This window comes from Mus musculus, chromosome 4 (assembly GCF_000001635.26).
Source record: "Mus musculus strain C57BL/6J chromosome 4, GRCm38.p6 C57BL/6J".
NCBI classification, from domain to species: Eukaryota; Metazoa; Chordata; class Mammalia; order Rodentia; family Muridae; genus Mus; species Mus musculus.
In genome coordinates this window covers 45,861,986-45,889,754 of record NC_000070.6, presented here as the reverse complement: position 1 = coordinate 45,889,754, position 27,769 = coordinate 45,861,986, and the positions used below count along the sequence as shown (strand labels likewise).

The 27,769-nt window shown below is 48.0% G+C and overlaps 1 protein-coding gene across 9 annotated transcripts in view; it reads right to left on the bottom strand.

The window, feature by feature from the left end:
• Positions 1-2,744: 2,744 nt before the first annotated feature.
• Positions 2,745-27,769, bottom strand: part of Stra6l (STRA6-like) — a 62,718-nt gene continuing 37,693 nt past the window's right edge. For 6 of the 9 annotated variants that reach the window (XM_006538310.4, XM_006538312.2, XM_006538311.3 and 3 more), the window contains 15 exons: positions 24,752-24,882; positions 23,460-23,580; positions 22,506-22,551; positions 20,550-20,678; positions 20,125-20,195; positions 18,863-18,974; positions 15,953-16,106; positions 11,771-11,846; positions 10,257-10,338; positions 10,029-10,077; positions 9,470-9,587; positions 8,210-8,329; positions 6,895-7,058; positions 5,067-5,213; positions 2,746-4,504 (listed from right to left, as the gene is read on the bottom strand). In XM_006538310.4, the coding sequence (XP_006538373.1) occupies positions 4,356-4,504; positions 5,067-5,213; positions 6,895-7,058; positions 8,210-8,329; positions 9,470-9,587; positions 10,029-10,077; positions 10,257-10,338; positions 11,771-11,846; positions 15,953-16,106; positions 18,863-18,974; positions 20,125-20,195; positions 20,550-20,678; positions 22,506-22,551; positions 23,460-23,580; positions 24,752-24,882 (1,669 nt within the window). In that variant the 3' untranslated portion in view covers positions 2,746-4,355. Of the gene's footprint in view, positions 4,505-5,066; positions 5,214-6,894; positions 7,059-8,209; positions 8,330-9,469; positions 9,588-10,028; positions 10,078-10,256; positions 10,339-11,770; positions 11,847-15,952; positions 16,107-18,862; positions 18,975-20,124; positions 20,196-20,549; positions 20,679-22,505; positions 22,552-22,826; positions 23,430-23,459; positions 23,581-24,751; positions 24,883-27,769 lie in introns of those variants that run through there. The other 3 variants (NM_001305421.1, NM_028788.4, XM_006538317.4) reach the window with 2 other exon arrangements.

Sequence of the window (27,769 nt, the reverse complement as noted above, 5' to 3'; positions counted from 1 at the left end):
CAATGTGAGGAACTGCATTAAAGGATTGCAGCATTAGGAAGGCTGAAAACCACTGAGCTAGTTTCTCATGTATGGTGGGCCACCCTTCTCCTTTCCAGAGAAGGCCTGCAGTGGCAGCAGTCGGGGAACAGACCTGCTGGCAAGCCCTTCCCACACTGACATCTGAGAGTGAGTGGTCTTCTGAAGCTGGCTGCAGCATCAGGAACTCAGGAGTGTTGACTGAAAACGCTACTCTCATTCTTTGACAGAGGCGAATGACAAAGAGATGAATACAAAACCCTTTTAGACTCATTGTTTGGTCCAGGGTGAAGTAAAATAAAGACAGGATTCATTTTAGCTGAAAAGAAAAGAAAGCCTGAAGGTGACCTATAGAGGGGATGAAAAATATGTTTTGTTTTGTTTTGTTTTTCAAAACAGGAATCTTTTTTTTTTTTTACTCTTGTTTGTTTTCTGTTCTGTTCTGTTTTTGAGGTTTTCAGTCTCTGCCCTTTCTCACCCCAGGAAAGGCTGCTGGCTTGAGCTTCTAACATCAGAAACTTGTCCCTTCCCTTCAGCTCCAGCAGTTACAGCTACCTGGGAGCTGGCCATAGTAGCACGTGACCTATAACAAGCAGTAATTTAATCAAATTTCCCAACTAACGTCCAGGAGGACTGGAGCCCTGGTGGATTTTCCCTTCTAACCGGGCGTGGTGGCGCACGCCTTTAATCCCAGCACTTGGGAGGCAGAGGCAGGTGGATTTCTGAGTTCGAGGCCAGCCTGGTCTACAGAGTGAGTTCCAGGACAGCCAGAGCTGTCTTGAAAAGAAAACCTGTCTTGAAAAACCAAAAAAATAAATAAATAAAAATTAAAAGAAAGAAAGAAAGAGGAAAGAAAAGAAAAAAAAAAGAACTGGCTTCAGGCCTCATCCCAGTAGTCCATCAAACAAAAAAGTAAAGAACTTCATTAACCCCTTTTTATGAAGCTGGTATTACCTTGATTCCAAAACCAGGTAAAGAAGTAACAAGATAAGAGAATTGCAGAGCAGTCTCCCCAGTGAACATAGGTCCAAAAGTCCTCAAGAAAATACTTGCAAACAGAATTCAAGAATACATCAAAAAGACCATTCACCACAATCAAGACACAAAGATGGCTCACTCTAAGTAGATCAATAAATGTTACAAATTGTATAAAGGGATTAAAGGGCAAAGGTCACATGTTCATCTCAATTGTAGAAAATGCTTTTGGCAAAAATCCAACATCCTTCCATGTTTTCTAAGTGTCTTCCTCAATCTCTTACTTTGGTGATTTAATGTTTTCCTTACAGAGGTTTTGTTTTGTTTTGTTTTTTAAGTTTTTGGCTCTTTCACATTCCAAGGTACCTTTTGCAAAGACTTCTGTGAATGGAATCCCACCCACCTTGCTTCTGAGTGTGTTTGCCATTGTTATTCAGCATCATGACTGATTATAATGTTAACTTTGTATCCTGACACTTTGCTGAAAGCATCTATCACTTCTGAGAGTTTCTGGTAGAATCTGACAGGCTCACCATGGTCCAGTGGATGGCCCCATACCCCTGCCTATGGAACCAGCACTAACTGGATTCATGGAATTATATTTTCTAAAATAAAATAAAAGACATTGTGCTGGTTAGTTTTTATTGCCCACTGGACACAATTTGGAGTCTCCTGAGGAGAGAAAACCTCCACTGAGGTCACAGGTCAGGCTCAAATCAGCCTGACCTGTGACTGTGGGCACACATTGATGCCACACACTGTGGGCAGGGCCACCCCTAGGCAGGTGGTCCTGGCTGGTTTACAAAAGCAGGATGAGCTCGAGGCAGAGGGAGCAAGCCAATAAGCCAGGGACTCGACCTGTCTGGGACATGAGGAAATGAGGAGAAAAAAAAAAAAAAGATAGCCAGCCCAACACACACAGCCAGCCAGCCACGCGGTGGACTGGGCTCTCAGAAGGAGACAACGCAGCACCCCAGAAGCTTGGCTTGTGTATTATATAGAGTTGAGCAAAGAGGCAGAACTGTTGCATGCAGACGAACAGGTATGCAGAGTTCTTGGTACGCATCTGACACAAGGAGGCAGGCTTAGCTAATCTGGGTAGGAGCAGCCTCTGTAGGGATAGTCATCTTTAGGCCATAAACATCTGGATGGAGACCGCTCTGGTGGACACTTTCTATGTTGACTGTCAACTCTGACACTCAGCACCCCCAAGGAAGGTTTCATAATCCCTCTGAGCCTGAGGGGTCCTATATCAATAACACATTTACTTGGGACTTCACCCACTCAGGGCTTCCAGCATTCTCTACAACCTGGGAATGTATCCACATTCCTGCTCTAACCATTCCTCTGCATGATGAGCATGCCATGTCAGAGAGTATGAGTGTATACATCTTAGAAGATACTACCAAAGGTTCGGAAAGTGGTAACACACACACCACAGTGTACCCTAGTGTTCTGTGTCCTCACCAACATTTAGTAGTGTCACCTGACTTTATCCTAGACATTATTTGGTGGTGTAGTATCATAGTTTTATTTTGCATTTTCCTGATGAATAATATGGCATAGACAGACAGACAGACACAGGCATGTACATACACACACACTGATACCCACAACAAGGTGCATGCGCGCGCGCGCACACACACACACACACACACACACACACACATACACACACACACTTGGATCTTTCTGTGACATGAGATCTGTATTAGTTCCCTGTTACTGCAACAAAACACCCGAGGTAGTGAATGTATGGAGAGCAAAAATTTATTTGAGTTCATGGTTTTGGAGGCCACAGTCTAAGAAGGAATGTCCCATTGATTTTGGCTTCTAATGAGGCACCATGTCATGTGGGGTAGGGATGTCTAGTAAGCAAAAATAGTCATCCTATCAGTTAAGAAACAGAAAGACTAGAGTCCCATGATCTCCTTCAAGGACATGCCTCCAGTGACTTAAGGACCTCCTACTAGGCACCAGCCCCAAAGGTGCCATCCCTCTGCATGGTGCCATCCTAGGGACCAAGGTCTTTACAGGTACCTGGGCCTGTGGGAGACATTGTTTACACTCAAACCATAGAGACAATCAAAACCGAGTCTGCTTTTGAGTGTTTAGAGTGTCAGGCACAAGCTTAAAAGTGTCTAAGTGCTTTTAATAATTTTATTCTCAAGCTGATACATGGAGTTGGGATGTTGGCCCCCTTTTGCAGATATAAATATCTGTGAATAGAGAAAGAAAAAGTTGTTTGACCACAGAGCTGGAAAGTGACGAGTGTTGTGTGGGGAGTGGGGAGATGGCTCTTCATTTTCTCAAAACAAATTGTCAAAGGGCTGTTGTAAAGATTCAGCTAAAAGAGACAACTCTGACGCATGCGCCAACAGGACCAAGTGTACATAGCAACCAGGTGCAAGCACTCGGAGACTTTGGGTCCTCACGGCACTTGCTCAGGCTCAGGAGAGACTTTCAATGGTCAGACTGTATCTGTCCTGGCCATTTTGAGTATGAAAATTCGGGTAGTACTGGCTTTACATAAGGACAATGTCCACACCTCCCAGCCTGACACTTGTGTCTCTTGAGTAAGCCTCATCTTCTTTCAGCATTGTATCCAACATGCTGCATGAACACCATCATCAAAATGCCTGGGGTCTCCTGCTCACCCTGTATCAGTGTTGCTGCACTCCACCTGGAATGCAGGCCCATTCCACCTCTGCTTGGCTTTCGTAGGTGATCCCACAGATAGACTCAGACTATCTTTAGGAGGAAGTCCTATATCATCTCTGATTCCATTCCCAGTAGGTCATAGGGCAGAAAGTTCACTTCATACTACTTTTTTAAAATTACTTTAAAGATTCATTTTTAAAAAATTGTTTTTACTTATATGTATATGTGTCTGCCACATTTGTGCAGGTGCCTGAATAGGCTGGAAACAGGTCAGATCCCTAGAGTTACAGACACTTGTGAGCTGCCCAGTGTAGAGGCTAGGAACCAAACTTGAGTCCTCTGCAAGTGAAATCTAATGCACTCAGCCCCTGAGCCGTCTCATTTATCCAGCCTCTATTTCATGCTTCTTAATAGATGACCCCATGGAGGCCTTCCCACAAATAGTGGAGGTCACTGATGGGCAAAATTTGCTCCACAGACATTGCTTTTTATATTGTTTTTCTTTTGTGCCAAGGGACTGAGATCATGCTAGGCTTAAACCATTGGTCTATATGGCCACCCCACAAGTGGTCAGTGCCGTCTATCATGTGCAGGAACAGTGCCCATGTTGTCCTGTGCCATTGTAGGGAATGGCTGCTAGGTAAGCTGAGGTCCTTGTGAGAGGGGATGGCCTGGCCTTGGAGCAGAAGTTGGCGGCCCAATCAGCAGTCTGAGCAGGTCAACAGAATCTGTGTGAACTCGCCCGAACTATGACCTGATTTTGATTTTCTGAGCATGACAAGCCTGGGATTGTTGATCAGCGTCTGCAGCAGGAACCACCTCGTTCTGGCTCTGGCCGAGAAGCGGGGACCTAGGACAGAATTGGAGTAGAGAGATCAGGGGCTGGGGGTGGGGTGTTACCGCTGCTATTCTGAAAGACTTTTGGAGCAGCTACCAACAATACGAAGTTGTGGCAAGAGGCACTGGATCAGGACTCCTGGGGAATGAGAGGCAGAAGGATGTGAGCTATCCCACAGACCTGTAGGGAATATTAGTTGGTATATCTGAGCCTTTCAAGGGCAGGAGCACTTCCTGTAAGCAGTAGTGGGGGAAAAAACCCACAACTGATCTCCATTTTGGAAATCGCATCTGCTGGGTAGCCTGAGGTGTGTAATGGCATCCCAAGTCAATGGGATACAAACAACTGTGCCTACAGAACTGGGGTTCAGTTCCAGAATCGGTAGGTAAGCCAGTCTGCAGGACAAGCCACGCAGCTTGAATGATGGGAACTATGTCTCCCGAGCGGCTTGGCTTAAAGAGATGCAAAGCAAGGGGAGCAGAGGGGGGGTCTGGTGCCGCTTGAGGATCCCAGGGAGTCCTTGGGTACCATTTTTCACTCTGAACCCAGCACAGGTCCAAACAGGAGGCATTACCTGCTGACTGGTTCAGGCACCAGTATTTCACAGTCTTCTGCAGCTTCCTGTCCTTGTGGCTTGTGATCAGAATGTGGCAAAAGCTGACCAACACAGGGTTGGTGTGGTAGTGATCCACAAAGAGCATACCAATCCACGCACCAAAGCCTGAAACCCAGGAAAAGCCGGTCAGCCAGGCTGCACCTCCCATTACCGCCCAATTAGTACTTTTTACAATACAATTGCTGTTATTTTTTTAATTTTTGTTTTTGAGACAGTCTCCCTGTGCAGCCCCGACTAGCCCGGAACTGACTGTGTACAACAGGCTGGCATTGAACTCACAGAGATAGATCTGCCTGCCTCTGCCTCTCCTATGCTGGCTAACCGCTAGTCTTCTCCCGAACCCCACTCCCCACCCCACCCCACTCCCTGGCCCTAGTGGTTCAAGTTTTCACAGAGAATCTACAGAGCAAGTGTCAAGATCTGGAAGGAGGGGCTGGTGAGATGGCTCAGTGGGTAAGAGCACCCGACTGCTCTTCCGAAGGTCCGGAGTTCAAATCCAAGCAACCACATGGTGGCTCACAACCATCCATAATGAGATCTGACTCCCTCTTCTGGAGTGTCTGAAGACAGCTACAGTGTACTTACATATAAATAAATAAATCTTAAAAAAAAAAAAAAAAGATCTGGAAGGATTCTTGGCGAGAACATTCTACTCTGTCCATCTGATGGAGAACTCAAAGCTTGAAGGGATTGAAAGCAACCACGAGAAGAGAGAGAAGGCATCAGTGCAGCCACGAAAAGACAGAGCATGCGTCGGTGCAGCCACGAGAAGAGAGAGAAGGCATCGGTGCAGCCATGAGAAGGCAGAGCATGCGTCAGTGCAGCCACGAGAAGAGAGAGAAGGCAACGATGCAGCCACGAGAAGACAGAGCATGTGTCAGTGCAGCCACGAGAAGACAGAGCATGCGTCAGTGCAGCCACGAGAAGAGAGAGAAGGCATCGATGCAGCCACGAAAAGACAGAGCATGCGTCGGTGCAGCCACGAGAAGAGAGAGAAGGCATTGGTGCAGCCACGAGAAGGCAGAGCATGCGTCGGTGCAGCCATGAGAAGAGAGAGAAGGCATCGATGCAGCCACGAAAAGACAGAGCATGCGTCGGTGCAGCCACGAGAAGACAGAGCATGCGTCAGTGCAGCCACGAGAAGACAGAGCATGCGTCGGTGCAGATTTTAAAACAGCTGTGGGAAGGTGTGACCAGGCTTGAGGCTAGAAGCACGAATTTCACTTCCTCAGGAACAGACAGCTTTGGTTTTAGAATACGTTACACTAAGAGACTTTCTTCACTAAATGTTCAAGCCACAGTACTGGCACTGCGGAGCTGTGTTCTAGCCTCCAATCTATTTGGAAAGTCTGAACCATTACCTATCCTCAACGGCCTGTGGAAGGGAAAGAGTTCTACAACCTTTGACCACACAGCAGAATACACATTTCCTGTGTGTGTTCATAGGGGCGCACGGACTAAGCTAAGCTGGCTGTCTAGTCAGCCCTAAGGAACCTCCTGTCTCCACATCCCCAGTACTGGGATTACAATCAGAGCATACCTCACACGGCTGTTTTACATAGCTTTTGGGGATCAATCTCAGGTCCTCAGGCTCACATAGCAAGTCCTTTCATGGCCGAGTCATCTCCCCAGCCCAGACCCAAGTGCCTGGCTTTATGACCTCTGACAGAAACCAACTGTATGCCCAAGTGAAGGTGTGAACTCATAGTCATCTTTTCCAGGCGTTTCCACAAAGGGATGCAGCGGGCTGTGACCCAAGGAGATGGCCGGCAGAACTGCTACGTACCCATGTCTGCACCCTCATAGCCACTCTGCATGATGGTCCTGTCGATGCGTGCGATCAGCCAAGTGCCCAGGAGGCAGCTGATGAGCAGCCTGGAGAGGCAGGCCCCCAGGCCCAGCAGCACGTTGTAGAAAAACAGGAAGTAGTTGAAGTTGTGGAAGGCTCTCCTGCAGATAGAAGCAGGCAAGAGATAGCCCTTCTGTCAGGCAAAAATGGCAACATAGCCAGCTCTAGTTTCATCCAGACTGGGTGTTAAACTCTGCAACTGTCTCCTAAGCTTACGACTTCCGCTTGGTGGCAGGTGGAGCTGAGTGTTTGCCCACAATGCTGAGGGATGTGTGGTCCCTGATGCAGGGGGAGCACTGAGCATATCGCAGGGTGAGTGTTTCTTGCTTTGTGTGGCCTTTGGATTCTTGCATGAGGCTTCTTAAAGGTCAAGAAAAACTATGGGGCTACAGCTGGCTTAAGGGTTGGAACAACGAGGTGGTTCACCATTGTCATTGCCAGAGGGACCTACCTCAGCCAGAGCTGGCCCTGGTCCTCCAGAGGAAAAGTCCCAAAGAACCACCTGATGACATGGTCCTGTTGCCTCAGGACCAAACTGAATGTCACAGAACCCTCTGACAGAGGTCTGGCCTTGTCACTCTGTGTCTGGTCGACATTAGGGACTCTCACTGATCTCCCAACACATGTAGTTTGTCCTACTACTTCCATCCATGCTGTGGTAGTTGTTAACCATGCTAGTTCCTCCTCCCCACCCAATGCTCTGCTCCCCTCCTCCCTGCCTCTGCTCCCCCTCCTCCCTGCCTCTGTTCCTCCTCCTCCTCCTCCTCCTCCTCCTCCTCAGTCGCTCCTCACCATCTTTAGATCACTCAGGAGTTTTCGGCCTTTACCCATGTGCCAGTCCTCTATAACAAGCTATAAAGCTCTCAGAGGTGGTGGGTAGGGATATCGATCTCTCTGTTGTCAGTGCTAAGGTTTCCTCAATGGATGAATGAATGAATGAATGAATGAATGACAAAGGATTGCAGGTACTTAGCTGTGCTGTCCATATTTTATGTGTTTCCTCTTTGACACACCTCTTGAAGGAATGCACAATAGCATATAATCGGGAAGCTGAGGTTCACACTGTTACTGAGATTGCACAACCTCACGTGGCTCTCCTGCTACTGGAAAAGGTGATTTGTGTGGCCCCAGATCTCACCCCTGTGCAAAGCTCTGTAGCCACTCACAGAATTCAGAGCACTCCAGAGACTGCCCATCAATAGGTAGAAGGTGCAGGAGCTCTACATATCCCATCTCCCTCCTCCACCCTCACCTGTTGTTGAGAGCCAGGGGCTTCTGCTTGTCGGATGTGCCCAGCTTTGGCTGCAGGAAGAACGTGCCAGCAATCCACACTTGTAGGATTATAAGGCCCACGACTATGGACAGGGTGAGGCTGAAACACAGGACACGGCCAATCCGAGATGTCTGTCCTACTGTTCCAGGACCTTTTGATACACAGTGAGTGGAGAGAGAGAGAGAGAGAGACAGACAGACAGACAGACAGACAGGCACAGAGAGACAGAGACAGAGGGACAGAGACACAGACACACACATACACACACACATACACACACAAAGAGAGGCAGGGACAGACAGAGACAGAGAGAGACACAGACAGAGACAGACATACAGAGAGAGACAGACAGACACACAGAGACAGATAGACAGACTGACAGATATATATATAGAGAACCCCCAACCAGAAGAACAGTAGAACAAGCTCTGAGCTGTGATTCCCACCCACTCCCAAGCCCAAGGTGCACATGGGCAAAAGACGAGTCACTAATGGGAGGTGGCTCTCCAAGGCCACATGCTGACTCTCTAGCTCCAGATCATAATAACCTAAGAATAAGCATAGCCTATAGCTATGCAATCCTTTTGTGTTGAGAATGAAAGCAAAGAATTAGTTTGAGAAGCTGTCAGAGCGCAGACAGGCAACGCACTGCAGACACACAGGCGGCTCTAGGCAAATATAGCATCAAGGTGTTCAGAGCAATAAGGTTCCCGGAGGGTGATCCATGCTGAGTTGACATGAGTGGCAGTGTTGGTGGTGACTAACGGGAACTTGGGTCCCAGCCTGCTCCTCTCTGTCAGGTCTTCTAGAATGTGTCTCCTTGGCTGCACCAAACTCCTAGAGTTCTATGGGGAAGGGGTACGGCAAGCACTCTGCAGTCAGCCATTCACTGTCTCCAGAGAGCTGAGTGAGGCTCTAAGAAGGGTAGGGGTTTTACACCGGGTAGCTCAGCACATCCGATTACTTGTCCGTGATCCCTGCCCTTCCTTCCTGTTCCACCTCTCTGTCCCTCCCCCACACAACTTGTTTCCTTGCTGGAAAGTGGGAGTTTAAGTATCACACACAGGACTGTGAAGGACCCACAAAATGATGGGAGAGGAAACCTGTTGAAAACAATAAGATTCCCTCCCTGTGAGGTGCTGTGTTGACCCATCATTGCTGGGGCATCAGAACAAGGACTGTGGACTCAGGGCTTGGTCCCCAGCATCAGTAAAAGGAAGATGTCTACTTAGCACTTACACCCCAAGGCCAAATCCTTGCAGCATCTCCAGGCCTCGGTGGTGGATGATGGGCAGCACCAGGCCGTACATGAGCATCACCCCACAGAGGCTCTGAACCACATGGATGATGAGGTAGCCTGAAGACACAGTAGAAGGCATCACTAGGGTCCCTCTTGGCCGACTCCCATACTCTTCCCTGCAGGCAGACCTGACCTATGCGCTCTTCCACCAGAAGCACTCAGCACAACTGCTGGTGCTGTTTCTTCTGCCTAGCATGATTTTCCCATCTTCCTGCTTGTCCAGGATGCAGTTCAAATGTCAATTCCCCTAGAAAGCCCTTGAGTCCTGAGCTGGCATGGAGGACCCTTTTCCCCCTCTGCTCCCTGATGCCCTTAACAAAGGCAGCCAGTGAGGTGAGAACGGAGGGGAGATGACAAATAATTTTTCTCCATTGTTCTCCAAACTCCCCAAAGCTATACCTGCTTCTCTAGCCCTTCTGTGTCTCTCCTCACAGCTGTGGCTCTGCAGGTGCCCAGGAAACATGCACTGTGTCACATGGGTCATGGGGTGGCACTTACCCCAGAGGATGTAGGCTATCTGCCAGCCAGAGTACCTTGCAATGGCCACCTGAGAATTAAAAGGAAAAGGGGTGGTCTTAGAGTAGAATGGTAGATTCTTTCCCCTCAAGCCTTATACCTTATACCTTCTCATGGCTGTGTCTCAGGATGAAGGCCTGGCTTGACTTCTCTGTGTTCTTGCTCACCCACTGCCCTGTCAGGTGTGGCTCAGCTTCCCTACAGACTCACCACACTTGCTGCTGAAGAGGGACTGTGGAACTTCTGAGGGAGGAAGTGTTTGTCTCCAGCCCATAGCCTCTTCATATGCTTTCTGGGGAAGAGGGAAAATCGTTGACATTCATAACTGTGGTGCTTTCTGTAGGGTCCGAGCTCAATGAAATCTCTAGTGGCCACACCTGGTTGGAATGCAGAAGCACTCCCTAGCAGGCAGCCCATAGCTACTACATGCTCCTAAGATCCAGAGAGGGTAACAGAAGCCAAAGAAGGAAAAACCTACCCGACAAAGACAAGACCAGATGTCAACACCTAGAAATGCAATCATTCCGAACCCAGATGCCAGCATAAACACACAACCAATAACAACCAGGGCAGTATGTCTCCACTAGAGGGCAGCAACCCTACTACAGTAGACCGTGAGAGATGGCAGATGGCTGAAGAAATAGAGAAAGTCTTCAAAATGGCTTTTAGGACTATGATCAAGGATCTTAAAGAGGATATGAATAGATCCATTGATGAAAGCCATGGAAACACAAACAGTGGAATGAAACGGAGAAAACTGTTCAAGACACGAAAGAGAAAACAGAATAAAGAAAACCCAAATGGAGGGGAAACTGGAAATGAAAAATTTAGCACCCCCAATGGGAACCTCTGAGGCAAGCCTCAGCAACAGAATACAAGAGATGGAAAAGAATCTCTGGCACTAAAGAAAAACTACAAGAGTTTGATACCTTGATCAAAGAAAAGGGCAAATGTAAAACCCACCCAAGCACAAAGCATCCAGGAAATCTGGGACACTATGGAAATACCAAACCTAAAAATAATAGGAATAAAGAAAGAAGAAATCCAGATCAAAAGCACAGAGAGTATTTTCAACAGAAATCATAGAAGAAAAATTCCCTAACTTAAAGAAGGAAGCGCCTAGCAAGGTCCAAGATATATCCTGAGACACAGAGATACACACAGAGAGAAAACGCAAGCGTGCATCCTCTTCCTGCACTACTGTTCTTGAGGTACATGCTCCCACACCTCTTGACCCCACCTCTACAGAACTTCCCACGAGCTAGACTTACCTGCTAAGAGCCTGGGGTTATCAGCCCTGAAGAGTGGAAGAGATCTGATACCCAACAATGAAGCAGAATCCACAAGACAGACCAAGGTCTCCGGAGCGCTTGCCCCTCTGCTCAGAGCTTGAGCATGTCACTTTATTCTTGTTGAGTCTCAGCTTTGTCAAGTGTAAACATTGAGAGGAAAATACTCACCTCCCAAGGGTGGGGGGAAGTTGGCAAGAGAACTCTAAGCATAACGGTAGATCATCATAGATGTCCAACCTGATAGTTATGCTATATTCTTTTCAACCAAAGGTGTGTTTGGCCACACCTGGCCCTTGTATTTATTCACCCCCATGGCCACACTAAGCCATGCAGGTACTGGTCAGAGATTCTGAGTAAGGAATGTCAGGCTTTTTCTTTGGGGGGTGGGGGTGGGGGTTGAAGTCATGCAAATGACTCCTAGAACTCTCTTACCTGTAACAGGCTAGAATGTGGAAGAGATAGGTGACACATGTGAGGGCGGCAGGCAAAATGGTCACCACCCAGACTCCTGAAATATGAAGGCTGACATGAGAGGCCTTGTAAGACACACCAGAAGTGGAACTGCAGAGCACAGATCAGCATCAGCAAGGTGTAGGCAAGCCCCTTCCACTCCTTTACCTCCTTCTCTGTGCGTGAGCTGGTGCCCAGTTTAACCACACACATCCTTGGTAGAGGGGATTTCCTACATGGTCTTCTGAAACCTTTGATGGCAAAATGTTCCAACTACATTCAATTAATTTTGGGAAGGCTGTGCATGATCTACATCATCAATAGGCCCCACGAATGGAAAATACCCTGAGAGCTGACTTCTGATAGAGCGCCAGGAGGGGGGGACGGGACTGGTCACATGACCTCTGTTGTCAAGAGGCTGTAGGGTTCATCGATCAGCCGGTTTCGCTGTTTAGGCTCGGTCTTGGCTACTTTTCTGTTGGTTCAGTTGGTCATGGTGGGGAGTCATGACAGCATAAGCATAAGGCACCTGCTCCCTTGGCATTTACAGCCAGCAGGCGAAGGGAGACAAGAGCTAAGCAGCCCTTCTCCATCTTATTTAGTCCAGGACCTGGCTCATAAAATGGTCCCATTCATTTTTAGGGTTAGTCTTCCTGCCTCAGGTAAAATGACAAAGCACGCCCCTCCCAGGCATGCCCACAAGCTCCTTTCCTAGGTGATCCTAGATGCTGCCAAGATGACAATCAGTCCATACCATTATGGGCTCTAATTGGCTTTCAGACAGACTCTGAGTGCTCATGAGAGAGGGCTACAGAAACAGGGGGAAAGTTCGCTTGCTTAACTCAACCTGCTTAGCTCAGAGCTTCAGTGGGGCTGACTCTCATTAGGTGGGGAGGACCTTTTTCACAAACACACAACAAACTAGAAAGACTTCCTCCCCCTGTGAAGGGGCTTCTGCTGAAAAGCCTCACAGGACATTATCCTTCAGTGTGAACAGCACTCCCCATAACCTGTAAATCAAGAAAAAGCAGCATCCATTCTCGCCAGTTCTACCAGAATTATAAAAGAGGCTCTGACCCAAGCAAGCAGACAAGGAAAGGGAAACAACGGCTGAGGGATGTTGTGGACTCCCAGCACCTGGACAGAGCCAGGACAGAAATTCAAGGTCCTCCTTTCTATCTAGCTCAGGCTATCCCAGGTTACATGAGGCCTTGCCTCAAAACCAAAACACATGTCCAGATCAGAGGCAGGAATGGGGACTGCCAGAAGATTAAGAATGAAGCTGAGAGAGAGCTGGGTCTTTGGAGGCTAAGGTCACACCCAAAAGAATGGTGTTACTGGAGAGATGACTCAAAACCATCCTAACTCCAGTTCTAGGAGATCTGAGACCCTCTTCTGTCCTCAGAGGGCACCAGGCACACAGGTAAACATACCCTGAAAGTAAAAATAAGTATAATGAGAAAAAGAGTGGGCACTACTAAACTCGCAGCATAACTGCTCTTTGGGTGTGGAGCTCAAGGACTACTGAGCACAAATCACACTAATGGTGTGTAAAATGTTCACAGGCCGCAGCAAGGCCTGGCAATACAGAAATACCAGCTGCTGTTGCTTCAGTTCTTTCTGTGACCACAGAGCTATAAGAAAGTAATTCATACCAAATATGTACCCTTCTGGCTTTGATGATCTCCCGACTTCTTAGTCGTAATGGGAAGAAAATCCCATTGCTACAGGTGTCTTTATGACTTGCCCAATGGTTCCCAACCTTCCTAACGCTGTGACCCTTTAATACAGTTCCTCATGTTGTGGTGACTCTCAACCACAAAATAATTTCGTTGCCACTTCTTAACTGTAATTCTGCTATTGTTATGAATTGTAATGTAAATCTCTGATATGGGACTCCTGAACGGGTCATGACCCACAGGTTGAGAACCACTGATTTAAGGGATTGTAGTAGTTTGAAGGAGAATGTCCCTCATAGGCTCGGCTGTTAGGATACTTGGTGCTCACTTGGCGGTGCTGTTTGGGAAGTTTAAAAAAGAGGCCTTGTTGGAGGAAGTGTGTCACTGCAGGCCAGCTTTGAGAGTTTAAAGGCTCTTGCTTGCAATTCAAACTGGGAACTCTCAGCTTTTGCTCCAGTCCCCACACTGCGTGATACCTTCCTGCCATAATGGACTCTTATTCTTCTGGGACCATAAGCCCACATGAACCCTCCTATAGGTTCTCTTGGTCATGGTGTGTTATTACTGCAATAGAAAAGGAAATAAGACAGAGATATTCAGTGGGTTAGGGGCACAAAAACATCAATGCCACAAAACCATCAAGCTGTCTATTTATCTAAGTCTCATTTTATAGAAGAGATAACTAAGACCAAGAGGGCGGTTCTGACTTGTCCTGTGACACTCTGTGTGTGTGCTTGTATGTGTGTGTGTGTGTGTGTGTGTGTGTGTGTGTGCTTGCAAGTGCATGTATTTGCATGCATGCATGTGTATGTGTGGGGGCAGCCAGAGATCAACCTTGGGTATTGTTCCCTAGGAGCTGTGCACATAGGTTTTGTGATGTTGTTGCTATTTTGAGACAGTATCTCACACTGGAACCTAGCGTGTGGGCTAGTGGGCCAGCAAGCCCCAAGGATCTCCCTGTCTCTATCGACATAGTCCAGAGATTACAGCATATTCCATCATACCTAAGTTTTTGTGTAGGAACTCAGATTGTCCTACTTGCACGGTTAAGTACCTTACTCATTGTGGTAGTTAAGTAAGAATGGCCCACCTAGGCTCATAGGTTTGAATGCTTAGCCATTAGGGTGTGGCACTACTTGGGAGGGATTAGGAGGTGTGGCCTTGTTAAAGTCGGTATAGCTTTGTTGGAGGAAGTGTGTCACTAGGGAGGACGAGCTTTGAGGTTTCAGAAGCCTAAAACCAGGCCCAGTGGCTCTCTCTCTTCCTGCTGCCTGAGGATCTGGATGTAGAACTCTCAGTTCCTTCTCCAGCACCATGTCTGTCTATACTCTGCCATGCTTCCCACCATGACGATAATGGACTAAACTCTGAACCTGTAACCCAGCCCCAGTTAAACACCTTCAATTATAAGAATTGCTGTGGTTATGGTATCTCTTCATAGCGACAGAACACTGGTTAAGACTATCATTTAGTCATCTCTCCCACAGGCATTTATCCTGACATGACTCTTTCTCACCTAGGAGAAAGTAGACATCTCCTCTTCCCCCAGATGATGTGCATATCATTAGATTATGTCATTCTCTAAGAAAGCTTCTTTCATAAGTACCTTTCCTGTTACCAATTTAAAAAAAAAAAAAAAGACAATGGCTCAAAAAGACATTTCTCCAAAGGAGACACACAAACACCCACTAGATACATAGAAAAGATGGTCATTATTCATCTTCGGAAGATGCAAGTTAAAAACACAATGAGAAGTCACTTCACAGCTGTTAAAGTCATGATGAGAGAGGCATGGCAGACTTCGAGCATGGTGGGTGTAGCAGCAACTGAGACCTCACATCCTCAGTAACAAGCAGGAAGCAAAGAGAACAACTGGAACTAGTGTGGATCTTCAAACTCTCAAGGGCCTCCTCCTGTGACATACTTCTCCATCGAGGCCACACCTCCTAGACTTTCTGAAACAGGACTACCAACTGGAGACCAAATGTTCAGCTCTGTGAGCCTATGCAGGACCATAATTAAAACTACCACAGCATGTCTGAGAGATCACCTTGATTGCATTCTATGGAATGGGAAGACCTGTCCACTGTGGGTAGCACCGTTCCTATGCTTGGACTGTTTAAATGGAGAAAGGGAGCCGAGTCTAAAACGCACTTGCCTCTCAGAGTGTTTCCTGACTGTGGGCATGCTGCGACCCACAGATTCAAGCTCCTGCCACTTTGATTTTCCTGTGTAACAGACTATGCTTAGAACTTCAAACCAGAATAAACTTTCTTCCCCGTGTTGCTTTGGCAAGTGAGCTTTATCACCACAACAGGATAAAGCAACTTAAAATGAGAAACTTCTATTGGCAGGCTCAGATCAGCCTCAGCCCTCTGTCCTAGAGGACCCAGGAAGGCGCAGATCAACTCGCACACAAAGGAAATCCAGGCACCTGCTCGGGCAGTGTGAATGCTTCTTGGAAGGTGGGAGTGGGAGGCCTTACCTTTAGTAACGCTGATCAGTTCTTTCACCTGTAAGATGATTGGGGTCAAGGTCCCCGTCTCGTTCATATGGGTGAGGTAGCTCTCCAGTTTGTCTTCAAACATGTCCAGCTTGTCTCTCACGTGCAGAAACACACAAAACTCAATGACGATGAACTGTGGACACAGAGCACAGGTGTCAAGGTCTCCTGAGACCAGCTCAGCTTGAGGCCAGCCTCTTCCAGGCAGTCAGACATCTCTTGAACATGATAGGATGTAAGCTTGTTCTTCACCCAGAATGACTTGAAAACCACTTGAAGATCATGGAATCCAGAGATAGAGGGTGACCCTAGGAGCAAGAGCGGTCACATCTCCCATGGCCCCCTTCACTGATCTAAACAGGAGCTACACTGGAGAAGCTATTCTACATGATAGCAACGCTTGCCCACTGTCCTGTCTGCGCACCACCACACTCTTGCTTTTCTGGTTCCCATCACCTTCTTTCTCCAACAACCAAATCCTGTTTGTTTTTGAGAGTGGGGTGTGAACGCTGCCATCATCAGGCAGTTGCTTAGTCCAGAATAACTCACTGGATTTCAGAATGCCTTCCCCGTGTCCTTTCTCTCTTAGAATGGCAGAGTTCTCCTCCCATGTCTCACTCCTTCTCTTGGACCCATTGCTTCTCTCTGGCTAGGACTAGGCTGGATCATCTTTCCGTCCTCTCCTAGCTCTTAAGACAGTGCTTAGTATATATGGCAGACGTTCATTAACGTTGTAAAGCACACCATAGCACCAAGTGGGTTAGTCAGTGCTGCAGAGAGCTTCAGTCGTCCTTTGAAACCTACCCTCTGGGGGCTAGGGAGATGTCTAAGAGGATGAAGTGTTTGCAGAGCAAGCACAAGCACCTGAATTTGATCCCCAGTGTTCACGTGGTGGTACAGGCTTGCAACCCCAGAGCTGGGGAGGCAGAGGCAGTCAGAGCCCAGGAGCTCAGTCCCCCTCCCCAGCCTAACTCTCAGCATCTCCAGGTCTCAGTGGGAGACCCAGTCTCAAAAAAGCAAGGAGTCAGGGCTTGAGAGATGGCTTAGGGGTTAAAGCACTTGTAATGTAATTATTTATAGTATATTACAAATATCATTTACTACTTTATTTTATAATATAATATAATCAGAGTTCAGATCCTGAGCACCCATATAAAAGCCTGGTGGGCATGGCTGACATCTCAGTGCTCGAGAGCAGCATCTCCACGACAAGCTGGCCAGCTAGAAGAGTCCAACTGCTAAAACCTGGGTTTAGTGAAAGACCTGCCTAATGAAATAAATGAAGAAAACTGAGGAAGACACCTGATGTCACCCTCTGGCCTCCACATGCATAAACACAACCACACATACAACACTAAATTAACTAAAAATCAAAACAAAACATTCTCCCTTCTTTAGTCACAGAACTGGACTACATTTCCCAGCCTCCCTATGTTGGGTGTGACCACATGACCCCATTTGGACAATGGAAGAGAAGCAGAAGGGAAAGATGGTGCATACCTAGTTTAGGAAAACCCTCTGCAAGCATTTTGCTATTTTCCCTCCCTGCTATTGACAGGTGGCCAAGAGGTCCTGGGAATAGATAGGCATAGAGAATAGATAGAGAGCCGCCTCCCTGACCTGCACACACCGGGGGGGGGGGGGGGGGGCGGGCATAGTGACGAGCCACTATGGCACTTAAAATAGCATCCATACTTCATAACCTAATTAACACATCCCCTTAAAACCTGCACAACAAACTGACTCTAAAGGAACATCATCCCTGCCTTGGAAACAAAGATAATGAGGCTTTGCTGCCTGTATTCTGCATTCTGCGGCTGCCCTTGACTCAGTCAGCCAACTTTATCTCCAATGACTTAGAGCATGTACAATGGTTTTATTTTATATCTGATAAAACATTGAAGTGAGACTTTTAAAACGTTTTCTTGAGAAAAAAGGAAATGAGAGATATTTCAACTTTGATCCATACGATAAATCAATTCTACCTTTCCACTGTCATCTTTTTTTTTTTTTTTTTTTTTTTAAAGATTTATTTATTTATTATATATAAGTACACTGTAGCTGTCTTCAGACACTCCAGAAGAGGGCATCAGATCTCATTACGGGTGGTTGTGAGCCACCATGTGGTTGCTGGGATTTGAACTTCGGACCTTCGGAAGAGCAGTCGGGTGCTCTTACCCACTGAGCCATCTCACCAGCCCTCCACTGTCATCTTTAAGTCACTGAAATAAATTATTTTTGTGAGAATCAGTTACCTGCTGGGCAATGGTGGCACACATGCCTTTAGTCCCAGCACTTCGGAGGCAGAGGCAAGAGGATCTCTGAATTTGAGGACAGCCTGGTCTACAAAGTAAGTTCCAGGGCAGCCAGGGCTACACAGAGAAACCTGGTCTTGGAGAGAGAAATGGGGTGGGGAGAGATTTAATTTTTCACAGCATAACTTACTGTCTATAATTATATGTTTTCTTTCTATCAATTTTCCTGGGTCAGTTTAGCATATCAAACGATACAACTTCCTTATCAACTGTTAGTCTATGCCAAATTTTATCACATGGATTTTTTTTTTTTTTTTTTGAGACATGGTCACATTATGTAGCCCCGGTTATCCTGGAACTATATAGATCAGGTTAGCCTTGAGCTAACAGAAATCCACCTCTATCTCCTGTGTGCTGGGATTAAAGGTGTGAGCCACCACCAGTTTTATTTCTCCAGTGAGTGTCACCACATGGGTGAAGGGTCCTTGCAGGTCAAAGGGTTGATCACTGTATTTCCTTAACGCATCACATTTCCAGTCTGACTCAAACTTCAGGCACACACTGCTTGTCCCAAAGACCCCAGATTGGACTCTGCTCTGTTTACAAAACAGGAAAAGATTTTCCTGGAGCTACTTACAAGGTAGAGGCAGATGAACGCCAGCAGCAGGGTCCCGACCATCCTGCTGGGAAACTGGAAGCAGGGGTCCCACTCATACACCCTGGTTTGAAACCAAGACTTTTCGCCTTCTCTGTGAATGAATAAACACACAGGAAGGACCACTGGAAGTTCCCCGAGCTTCCCTCGTCCCTCATCCTTAAGGACAAAGACTGGAGTTTGAGGAATAGGGCAACAGGTTATCAAAAACACCGAAAACAAACAAAAACTACAAAAACAAATAATACAAACTAAACTCAGGAACTCCAACTTTTCTAGCAGCTAAGAGCCTCTGACTAGGTTCTGTCAGCCTGAGTGTGATGTGGGACTTGGGACAGACTGCCCAGGTGGCGCTGACACAGACAGGAGCTCCTTTTGTTCTGTTTCCTTTGATCTATCCTCAGAAATGCAGATTTGTGGCTGGTCCAGGCTGGAGCCCGTGAGGCATCAGGGGAGTTGGAGGGGGGGGGGGGTTGGCGGGGAGGGGGGGCGCTGGGGGGGAGCAGCACAGACTAAGATGCTGGAACAGAGAACACAGGTGGCTTGGGCATCCTATGGGTCACTATGGGCTGCTTACCTCCAGAGTTCTTACATATGACAAAATAATACACCTGGGTCTTGTTAGTGCCAGTATTATTTCAAATCTAGTTCTCCAAAACTAACTCTCACCACAGTAAGAACTTTGCCACTCTTTGCTTTGGGACAAGATACATCCCTTCTCTGGGATCCACCCAGTATGAGCGGTGGCTGAGGCAGAGGCGAGCTGGACAGGACCATCTCAGAAGCTCTGGTGGGAGGCTAATTATCCCCACTGTGGGTCTTACTACCTAAGTGAGGTTGTTGCCCCTGTCTCTCTTCTGGCCTAAGAAATGGGCTTGGCCAATCATCTAGACGTAGTAACTGATTTCAGCTGGCATTTGATCCAAGGGAACGTACTCAAATGACTTATTTTTTAAAATGGAAAGTGTAATGTGTCTTTCCTCCTAAAGTCTGGAGACTACAGAGGAAGAGAGCTCACCCAGAGTGCGGCCCAGGCCGTTAGGAACACTGTTGGGAGCACTAAGAAAACATAGTCCTTAAGTTGGTCCAGTTAGCCTGAAACAGACTCTCTCTCAAAGTCTTTCTAGAGTCCTGCTCCCCACTCCCCCACAAGGCCCCTCTCCCTCTCCCCACCCCGCAATCCCAGGGACTGTTGGAGAGGCCTGGTACAACCTGCAGGGGCTAAGGGGCAGAAGAGCGCTTACTGTGGGCGGGGCTTGCTCAAGAGCTGCTTCACGTGCTTTGCCTGGTGGGCTTCCAGCATCGACTTTTCTTCCTGGGAGGAAGGAGAGGATGTGCTTGCTCACAGATGCTTGTTAGGGTTTGGTCCCTTAAGGGGCCATTGACATGGAGGCCAGGATTTGGGCTCAAGCCTAGCGGTCCGGTCCGGCACCGCAGCAGTCCCGGCACCGGTCATGTCTAGGAACGGCCTTCAATTATGTCAGACTTCTGCGTTCCCCAAAAGCTAAAGAGCTGGTCCTTCTTCACCCTCCTAGCCCAGGCTGAGCCAGCCCCTGCTCCAAGAAGCTCGTCTCAGTCACCAGAGAGGCTGTGCCGGAAAGCATGCGAGAAGCAGTAACAGCGCCCCGCTCCCTGGGCTGCTCTGAAGAAATCAGCGTTCAGCACTCACTGTCTGCGGCTCCAGGCCCAGGTGGACAGGCAGAGCCTTAAGGAACATGTGCAGGAAACGACCCAGCAGGAAACCCAGGCACAACAGTGAGGGCCAGTAGAAAACGAGGGTCTCGAACCTCCCCAGAAACTGCAACAGAAACAGAGACGGGGGTCAGGGAATTAGTAGGCTGCAGTGAAGTAAGGCCAGAATACTGCTATGAAGATGGGACAGGCCTCTGCCTGCCCCAGGGATCCACCTTCTCTAAGCAAATGGTTGACTAATCTTTTTCTCCTCCACTACATGGTCAGCCAATCTCTATTCCCCCTTCTTACATGAGCTGCCAATTCCTGCTCTCACTATGTGGTCAGAAGGAAAAATGGATTTGGAGTCCAGAAAACCCTGGATGGAAAAATTTGAGCCCTTTTATCTTATGAAAACAGCTTTTTGGTTTTGGTTTTGCTTTGCTTTGTTTGTTTGTTTGTTTGTTTGTTTGTTTTAATCTATTGAAAAAAATGAATGTCCCTTTGGGGACATGTAAGAGACTGGGAAATGGGTGGGTAGATGAAGGAGGAAGTAGGGGTGGGGAAAGGAAGAAACAGAAGGACAGAGTGGGATGAAAGGAAGGAGGGAGAGAGGGAGGGATAAAAGGAAGTGGGAGGAGACAGAAGGAGGGAGGAAGGACCTATAGTACCACAAGGTTGGAAGTTGGGTGGTAAAAAGTTTAGCAGCCTTCTCAAGGGAGTGTTCGTAGTTTTTCTTTGTTATTTATTTATTTATTGAAATTCCTATTTTTATTGCTTTCAGACCAATGCTAGTGGGACTCAGCTTTCACAATGTGCTGGCTGGTTTCATGTTTTGTTACATTCTGGGGGCCTAGTTCCCCCAGGAGAATTGGGACTTGATTCTATGACATAAGGGTACAGACATGATAGAGAGGCCCTGAGATGGAGGTCCCACCGTTTCCTTTCATCTCTCACGTTTTCATCTCTCACGTGTTTCTGGCCCACCTTGACCATGACCAGCATTTTGGTGTTTCTCCCTCATGTCCGGGAAGGGTTGGTAAGGCCTGAGTTCTGGGCTCAGATAGCCTCCCGACTCCCCCAAACCTTCCGGGAAACCCCTCTAAGTGCATCGTGACACCTGAAAGATCCTGAGAAGGAAGGACAGACAAGAGACAAGCGACTTGCTGACAGTGCAGGCCTGTACGTGGGGAAACCTGCAGAGAGGAGGCCTATGGAAGCATCGGACCTGCTGCCTACATCAGCTGCTGCCTACAAGCTGGGGCAGTTACATGGCAGGAGGGCGGGGGTGGGGAAGGAGATTGAAAACCTTCTGGCTTTGGCCCCAAGCTGGCCATTGCTAGGGGTGGTCAGCTAAAGAGAGTCCATTGTTAAAGAGAGTCCTTTACTGGGGTCCTGGAAGCAAGAATCTAGAGAAATATGTTCATTTACCACAGCCCCAGAAATTGTCACAGTTCAACCAAATGGAGCTTTTACAAAATGGCGTGGGCCTGGCTAACAGTATCCTCTTCATTTTGCTCCTTTTCTGGGTTTGGAGACCTAGCCTGCAACGTTCAATAACTCTGAGGAGGCAATGAATGGCTGGTCCTGCTGGGAAGGCTTTGTCTGTCTAATGATCGGATTTTACAGCAAGAGAAGCTGGGGCTAACTGGAAATGGTAGAAAGGAAGCCTAGACAACGGCCCGGCCCTGCCTCGGCCCCCAGTTCTGCTCACTCCTGGGACGTACTTGGCTAAGTTGGCATAGTTTCCTCACCTGTAAAGTAGGTTTGATGACCAAGTGGCGCAGTGAGTGGAAGATGCTACACAAACAGAAGCGGGGTGAGCAATGCCCGCTCCCCTCCCCCACAGGTAGGGAAACTGAAGCCTAGAGAAGGCAGGCTCCTCTGAGCTCACAGAGCCTGGTGGCCCTGAGGTGGTGACCGAACATCCTGAGCAAGGTCAGGGAGGACTTACCTGCCCATGGGGACACTGTGAGATCTGAAGAACAGTAACCACAAACCTGCAGAGCAGAAGCAAGGTAGGGTTGGCTTCTGTTCCAACACAGCCCAGATGCCACCTGCCACCCCCAAGAAAGACTGTATCTGTCCCTTCCTTATTGGGTCCTTCCTTGTGCCTAGCTGAATACTACATTTTCTGGTACTGCCCTGATGGGAACACATCTCAGAATCCTTGCAGACAAGGGAGGAACAAGCAAGATACACTTCCCCTCCCCCTCTAGCATTTTCAAGGAGACAGAAGTCCAGGGTTAGCCTGTGATTTGTCCAAGCCACTTACAGACACACAGAGCCAGGGCAAGGTCTCAGGCTCCTGACTGTGACTGAGGCTCTTGCTGAATGTAGGAGTGGGTGGGTGGATGGGAGAGAGGGAGCCAGGACTGGGCCTCAGGGACTCATGAGTGGAACTGTCCCAAGGCAGGTCACTCAGTTGGCAGATGATCCCTGGTGCCAGCTCCGCATGAGTGCCCAGTGCTGAAGCCATTCAACATGAGCCAAGCCCTCTCCCAGGTAGAGGGAAGGTGCCCTGCACAAGGAATAGGAACACAGAGGCCCAGGGACCAGAGTGCATGAGATCATAAAGAATGGCTGTTGAGTGAGTAAATGGAGGGACAATGGGATGCTGGAAACCACGACTGAGAGTATGTGCCGGACAGGCTTAGGGACCAGAGGAGCAGGAAGAGGCCATGCCAGGATGGCCCTGAGTGCCATGCATGACACTTTCTCTAGGAGAAACCATAGACATGGGGCTCCTACCCCCAAGAAGAAGCCACAACGGGACATTAAGCAAGTCATCTCTGCCCACTCTGAACCTTGCTATTCTCCACAAGAAACTCCAACCCACCTCTCTCCTCCTGCCTAGAGTTGAGCCATGGCCAATATGGCCAGGAGAAGGCAAGCAGAGTCACCTTACCAGGTCAGGGAGTAGCTGAAGCCCAGGATGGAGCTGACCAGCTGGAACTCTGAGGACAGGCAGGCAAAGAAAGGGAAGTAGGAGAGGCCGACCTCCATGCCTCCGATGAAAAGCACAAAGGCTGCGAGAGACAAGGCCAAGATGCTGTGGGCTCCTCTGCTCTTGACTCAGAGGTGACCAGGAGAGCTATTGTCTGTTCTGAGCTCAAGCCAGGGCCTCAGGACCCAAAGAGCTGACTGGAAGAGTTCTCAGCCATGGTGGAGGAATGCAGCAATGTCCTTTGTTAACCATCCCTGCTCCTCTTCCCATGACAAGTGACAGCTGACCATGGCAATGAAGACTTTATACCCGAGGAGCTCACAGTATGTCAGGCACAGACAGACCACCAGCAAACCAAAATAGTTGAGAGAAAGGCACTCAAATATATCACAGAGGCCCACACAGGCATGCTATGTGTACTGGAGAGTAGTCTAAGGAAGGTGATGGTCACATTGCTCCAGCAATGCACACTATAGAAGCCATGGTCACATTGGTCCTACTGCTGGCTAGCTCGGAGATGGGTTGACAGCTTCTAAGAAAGGCTTAGTCATCTGAGCTGACCTTTACTTTGTGCTAGGCACTGCCTGGCAGTCATGGCCAGGGTTCTTGCTTTGGATATTGACAGTACAGTGGACAGGAGAGTGGCCTGAAATGAGCTGCAACAGAGGCACATTCATCCTGCCGCAGGGACACAGACAAGGAAGCTAGTGACACTCCATCTCGGGGAGGCAAAGAATGGAGCAGCCTTCCTGGAGGTGTTGACTTTGCCCCAGCAGTGCACTGTGAGGAACTTGTACAGTGGAGAGATGGTTCTGGCACTACACGGGACTCACCAAACCTTTCAGTCAGCATAGCTCCTTTACATGAGCTCCTTTACATGAGCACGGAGCCTCATGTAAAGGGAGAGAGGCCTCCGGCCAATGAACAAAGAAGCAAGGGTCATTCTTTGAGGAGTCCCAGAAATCGCTGCTTTAGAAGACAGCAGGCTCAGGAGACCAGCTGAGGAGGATGAGGAAGACTCTACTTCCAGGGCCTGTGTTATGTCTGCCTAAAGCACCTCTGAGTTCTAACTGCAGGGAAGCTCTCAGGCAGGCTGTGGTGTTTGTGGGTCACTAAGCATTGACCTTGGGCAAGTAACAGGCTAAGAACAGTATGGCTGCTCATGTTGTTTTAGCCCTCCAGACAACCCCACGGCCTCTGAGAGCAAGTATGTCCAGGAGACATTCCCAGAATGTGTGAGGCAGCCCTGGTACCTTGGGCCCACTGAGGAACCGTCAGGGGCTGGTAGCCTTCTGAGAACAAGAACATGACCTTATTGGCTGTGGCCCCAAAGGCAGCTCCATAGGACCATCGGTTACTAAAAGTCCCCACGAAGTCCAGAGGCCTGTAGACAACAGAAATGGTGTGTGAGTCTCTGGGTCACCTCTAAAGTAGCCATCCCGCCTATTGAGAGTGAAGGATTGTGGGAGAGTGAGCTGCTCACTGCAATCACAGTCTAAGCACACTGCTAAGCACAGATTCTGTGCGCTAAAGGGAGGAAGATGTAGTCCTTCCCATAGAGGACTTCCAAATCTAGTAAGGATACAGCAAGGATGCTGGGAGCCATGACACCTAGCAAAACCGAACAAGATTTTATGAGATACAGTGTGATGTGAAGACCAAACAAGGAATGTATCTCAAACAGTTGTAGGGAAACTGGCAAGGACCTAGACATAGCCTATGAAGACTTCCCCTCTGATATATTTATTCTCTGAGGAAGGTCTGGCTATCATTGGCTAAGGTAATAAGTACCATATAACTGCGGGACTTAAAACTACTCCACCTCAGCCGGTCGTGGTGGCGCACGCCTTTAATCCCAGCCCTTGGGAGGCAGAGGAGGCAGAGGCAGGCAAATCTCTGAGTTCAAGGCCAGCCTGGTCTACAGACTGAGTTCCAGGACAGTCAGGGCTACACAGAGAAACCCTGTCTCGAAAAACCAAAAATAAAAGACAACATGGGACTAGAGAAATGGTTCAGTGCGTAAAATCACGGGTTGTTCTTCTAGGGGACCCTGGATTTATTTCCAACACCTATGTGATTGGCTCACAACTATCTATAACTGCAGTCCTAGATCATGCAAAGCCCTCTGTGGGCATTGCATGCACATGGTATGCAGACATACATGCGGGAAGAACATCCATACATATAAAATGAAAATGGGGCTGGTGAGATGGCTCAGTGGGTAAGAGCACCCGACTGCTCTCCCGAAGGTCAGGAGTTCAAATCCCAGCAACCACATGGTGGCTCACAACCATCTGTAACAAGATCTGACGCCCTCTTCTGGAGTGTCTGAAGACAGCTACAGTGTACTTACATATAATAAATAAATAAATCTTTAAAAAAAAAAAAAGAAAGAAAAAAAAAAGAAAATGAAGGTTAAAAAGAAAAACTTTAGAAAACAAAAGAAAAGAAAAGAAAAAAACACCCAGAGAGAATGAGGAGCCAGAGAGCAGACTCAGCAATTAAAAGCGTATACCACTCTTGTGGAAAACCTGAGTTTGACTTCTAGCGTTCAGGTCAGGGGCTCACAGCTGTCTGTTAACTCTAGAATCAGGGAGAACTGACATCTCTGAACTCTGAGGGCATCTGCACTAAGGTAGGGGTGTAGTGCGTGTGTGCGTGCGTGCGTGCGTGCGTGTATGTGTTCAACTTTAACTGCATCTTTGAATTTTCATGTCCTTATGGGACCTCTGTTGCCTGTTAAAGTCACATTAAGTAAATTCGTGTTTTTATGTTCCTGCCAGTTTGTCTTCTGTCAATTTAATTCTCTTGACGTTTTGGTTGTGAGTCAAACCTTTAGCAGCTGAGCCTTCTCTGCAGCCCTCAATTTAATGCTCAAGCCCAGCTGAAAACCCTATGAGAGCAGGGTGAAAGTTCCCCTCCCTAACATGACTGCACTTCCCTGGCCATGGCTCACTATTGCACTTTGGATGCACCAAGCCAATGTCTGCTCTTGTCTTTTTATCATTGCAATCCTGAGGCTGTGAGCCAGTAAGCTGTTGTTACAGTTACTTTAAGTCAGGATCAGAATGGACACTGCAGAAAAGCCAGGGTCATGTGGCAGCAAGAGCCTAAGTCACATGGCCAAAAGGAACAGGGCACAATGGCTCAGAATTGCCCCAGTGAGTCAGGGGCAGAAAGGTTAACTTAGTCTCCCAGGAGGCTGCTCTAGGGTCTCAGGAAATCCACTGTGACTACTTTGTAACTTTCACTTTAAAATTTTCTTCTTTTTGTTTCCTGTGGTTTAATGTGGGTAGATATTGTTTCTCCTAAGCAAAAAGAGTTTCACCTAGTTCAGAAGGTCCACGTAGTGGGAAGGGCTCTCCAACCAGAAATAGGCCTTAGCCAGAACTTGGAGCTGGGACTACCGAGACACACCTGTGATTCCCAGCACTTAGAAGGTAGAGGCGGGAAAATCAGGAGTTCAAGGTCACCCTTGGCTTCCTAGTGAACTTGAGGCTAGTACTAGTAACAGGAGACCCTGCCACAAGGAGAGAAAAATGCAGTGCACTCTGGTGGCACGAGAGCTTGTCACTACAAATCAGAGTCCTGGTGACCCCTTCTGCCTCCCTCTGGGCTCAGCCTCAGGAGCCATCTTCATCTCTGCCCCAGAAGGCTGTCTCGACTGTTTGCCTCAGCATCAAGTTCATGTTCTTGTTTCAGTACACTGCCCACCATGTCACCAGGTGCTTAGGAAACTATAAACTCTGCTGGGCGGGCCCTACAGGACCTCTGACAGAACTCAAGCTCAGTACAGTTTTGCAGACATGAATCTTGTCCAACTGAATCTCATCAAGACCCAACCATGGTACTTAAGGTGTATGTGAGACTCAGTTTCCCCATGCTCAAAGCAGAAATAGAAAACCCCTGCTTTGCTTATCACAGAATCATTGTGGGCAGCAAATGAGGCTAGAGAATGCCATACTCATGTGTGAGCACACACACACACACACACACAAAGATGGGTGTGTTAGTTTTCTGTTGCTGTAATAAAATACCCTAACTAAAGGCAAACTGGGAAGGGAGAGTTTTGTTTAGACTTATAATTCTAGAAGGAATGCAAGCCATTGTGGTGTGGAAGGTGCACCAGGAACATGAAGCTGGCCACATGTTTCTGATCACAGTTCATCTGTGTACAAGAAGCAGAGAAAGAGAGAGGGAGAGACAGAGAGACAGAGACAGAGAGAGAGGAGAGAGACAGAGGCAGACAGACAGACAGACAGACAGAGAGG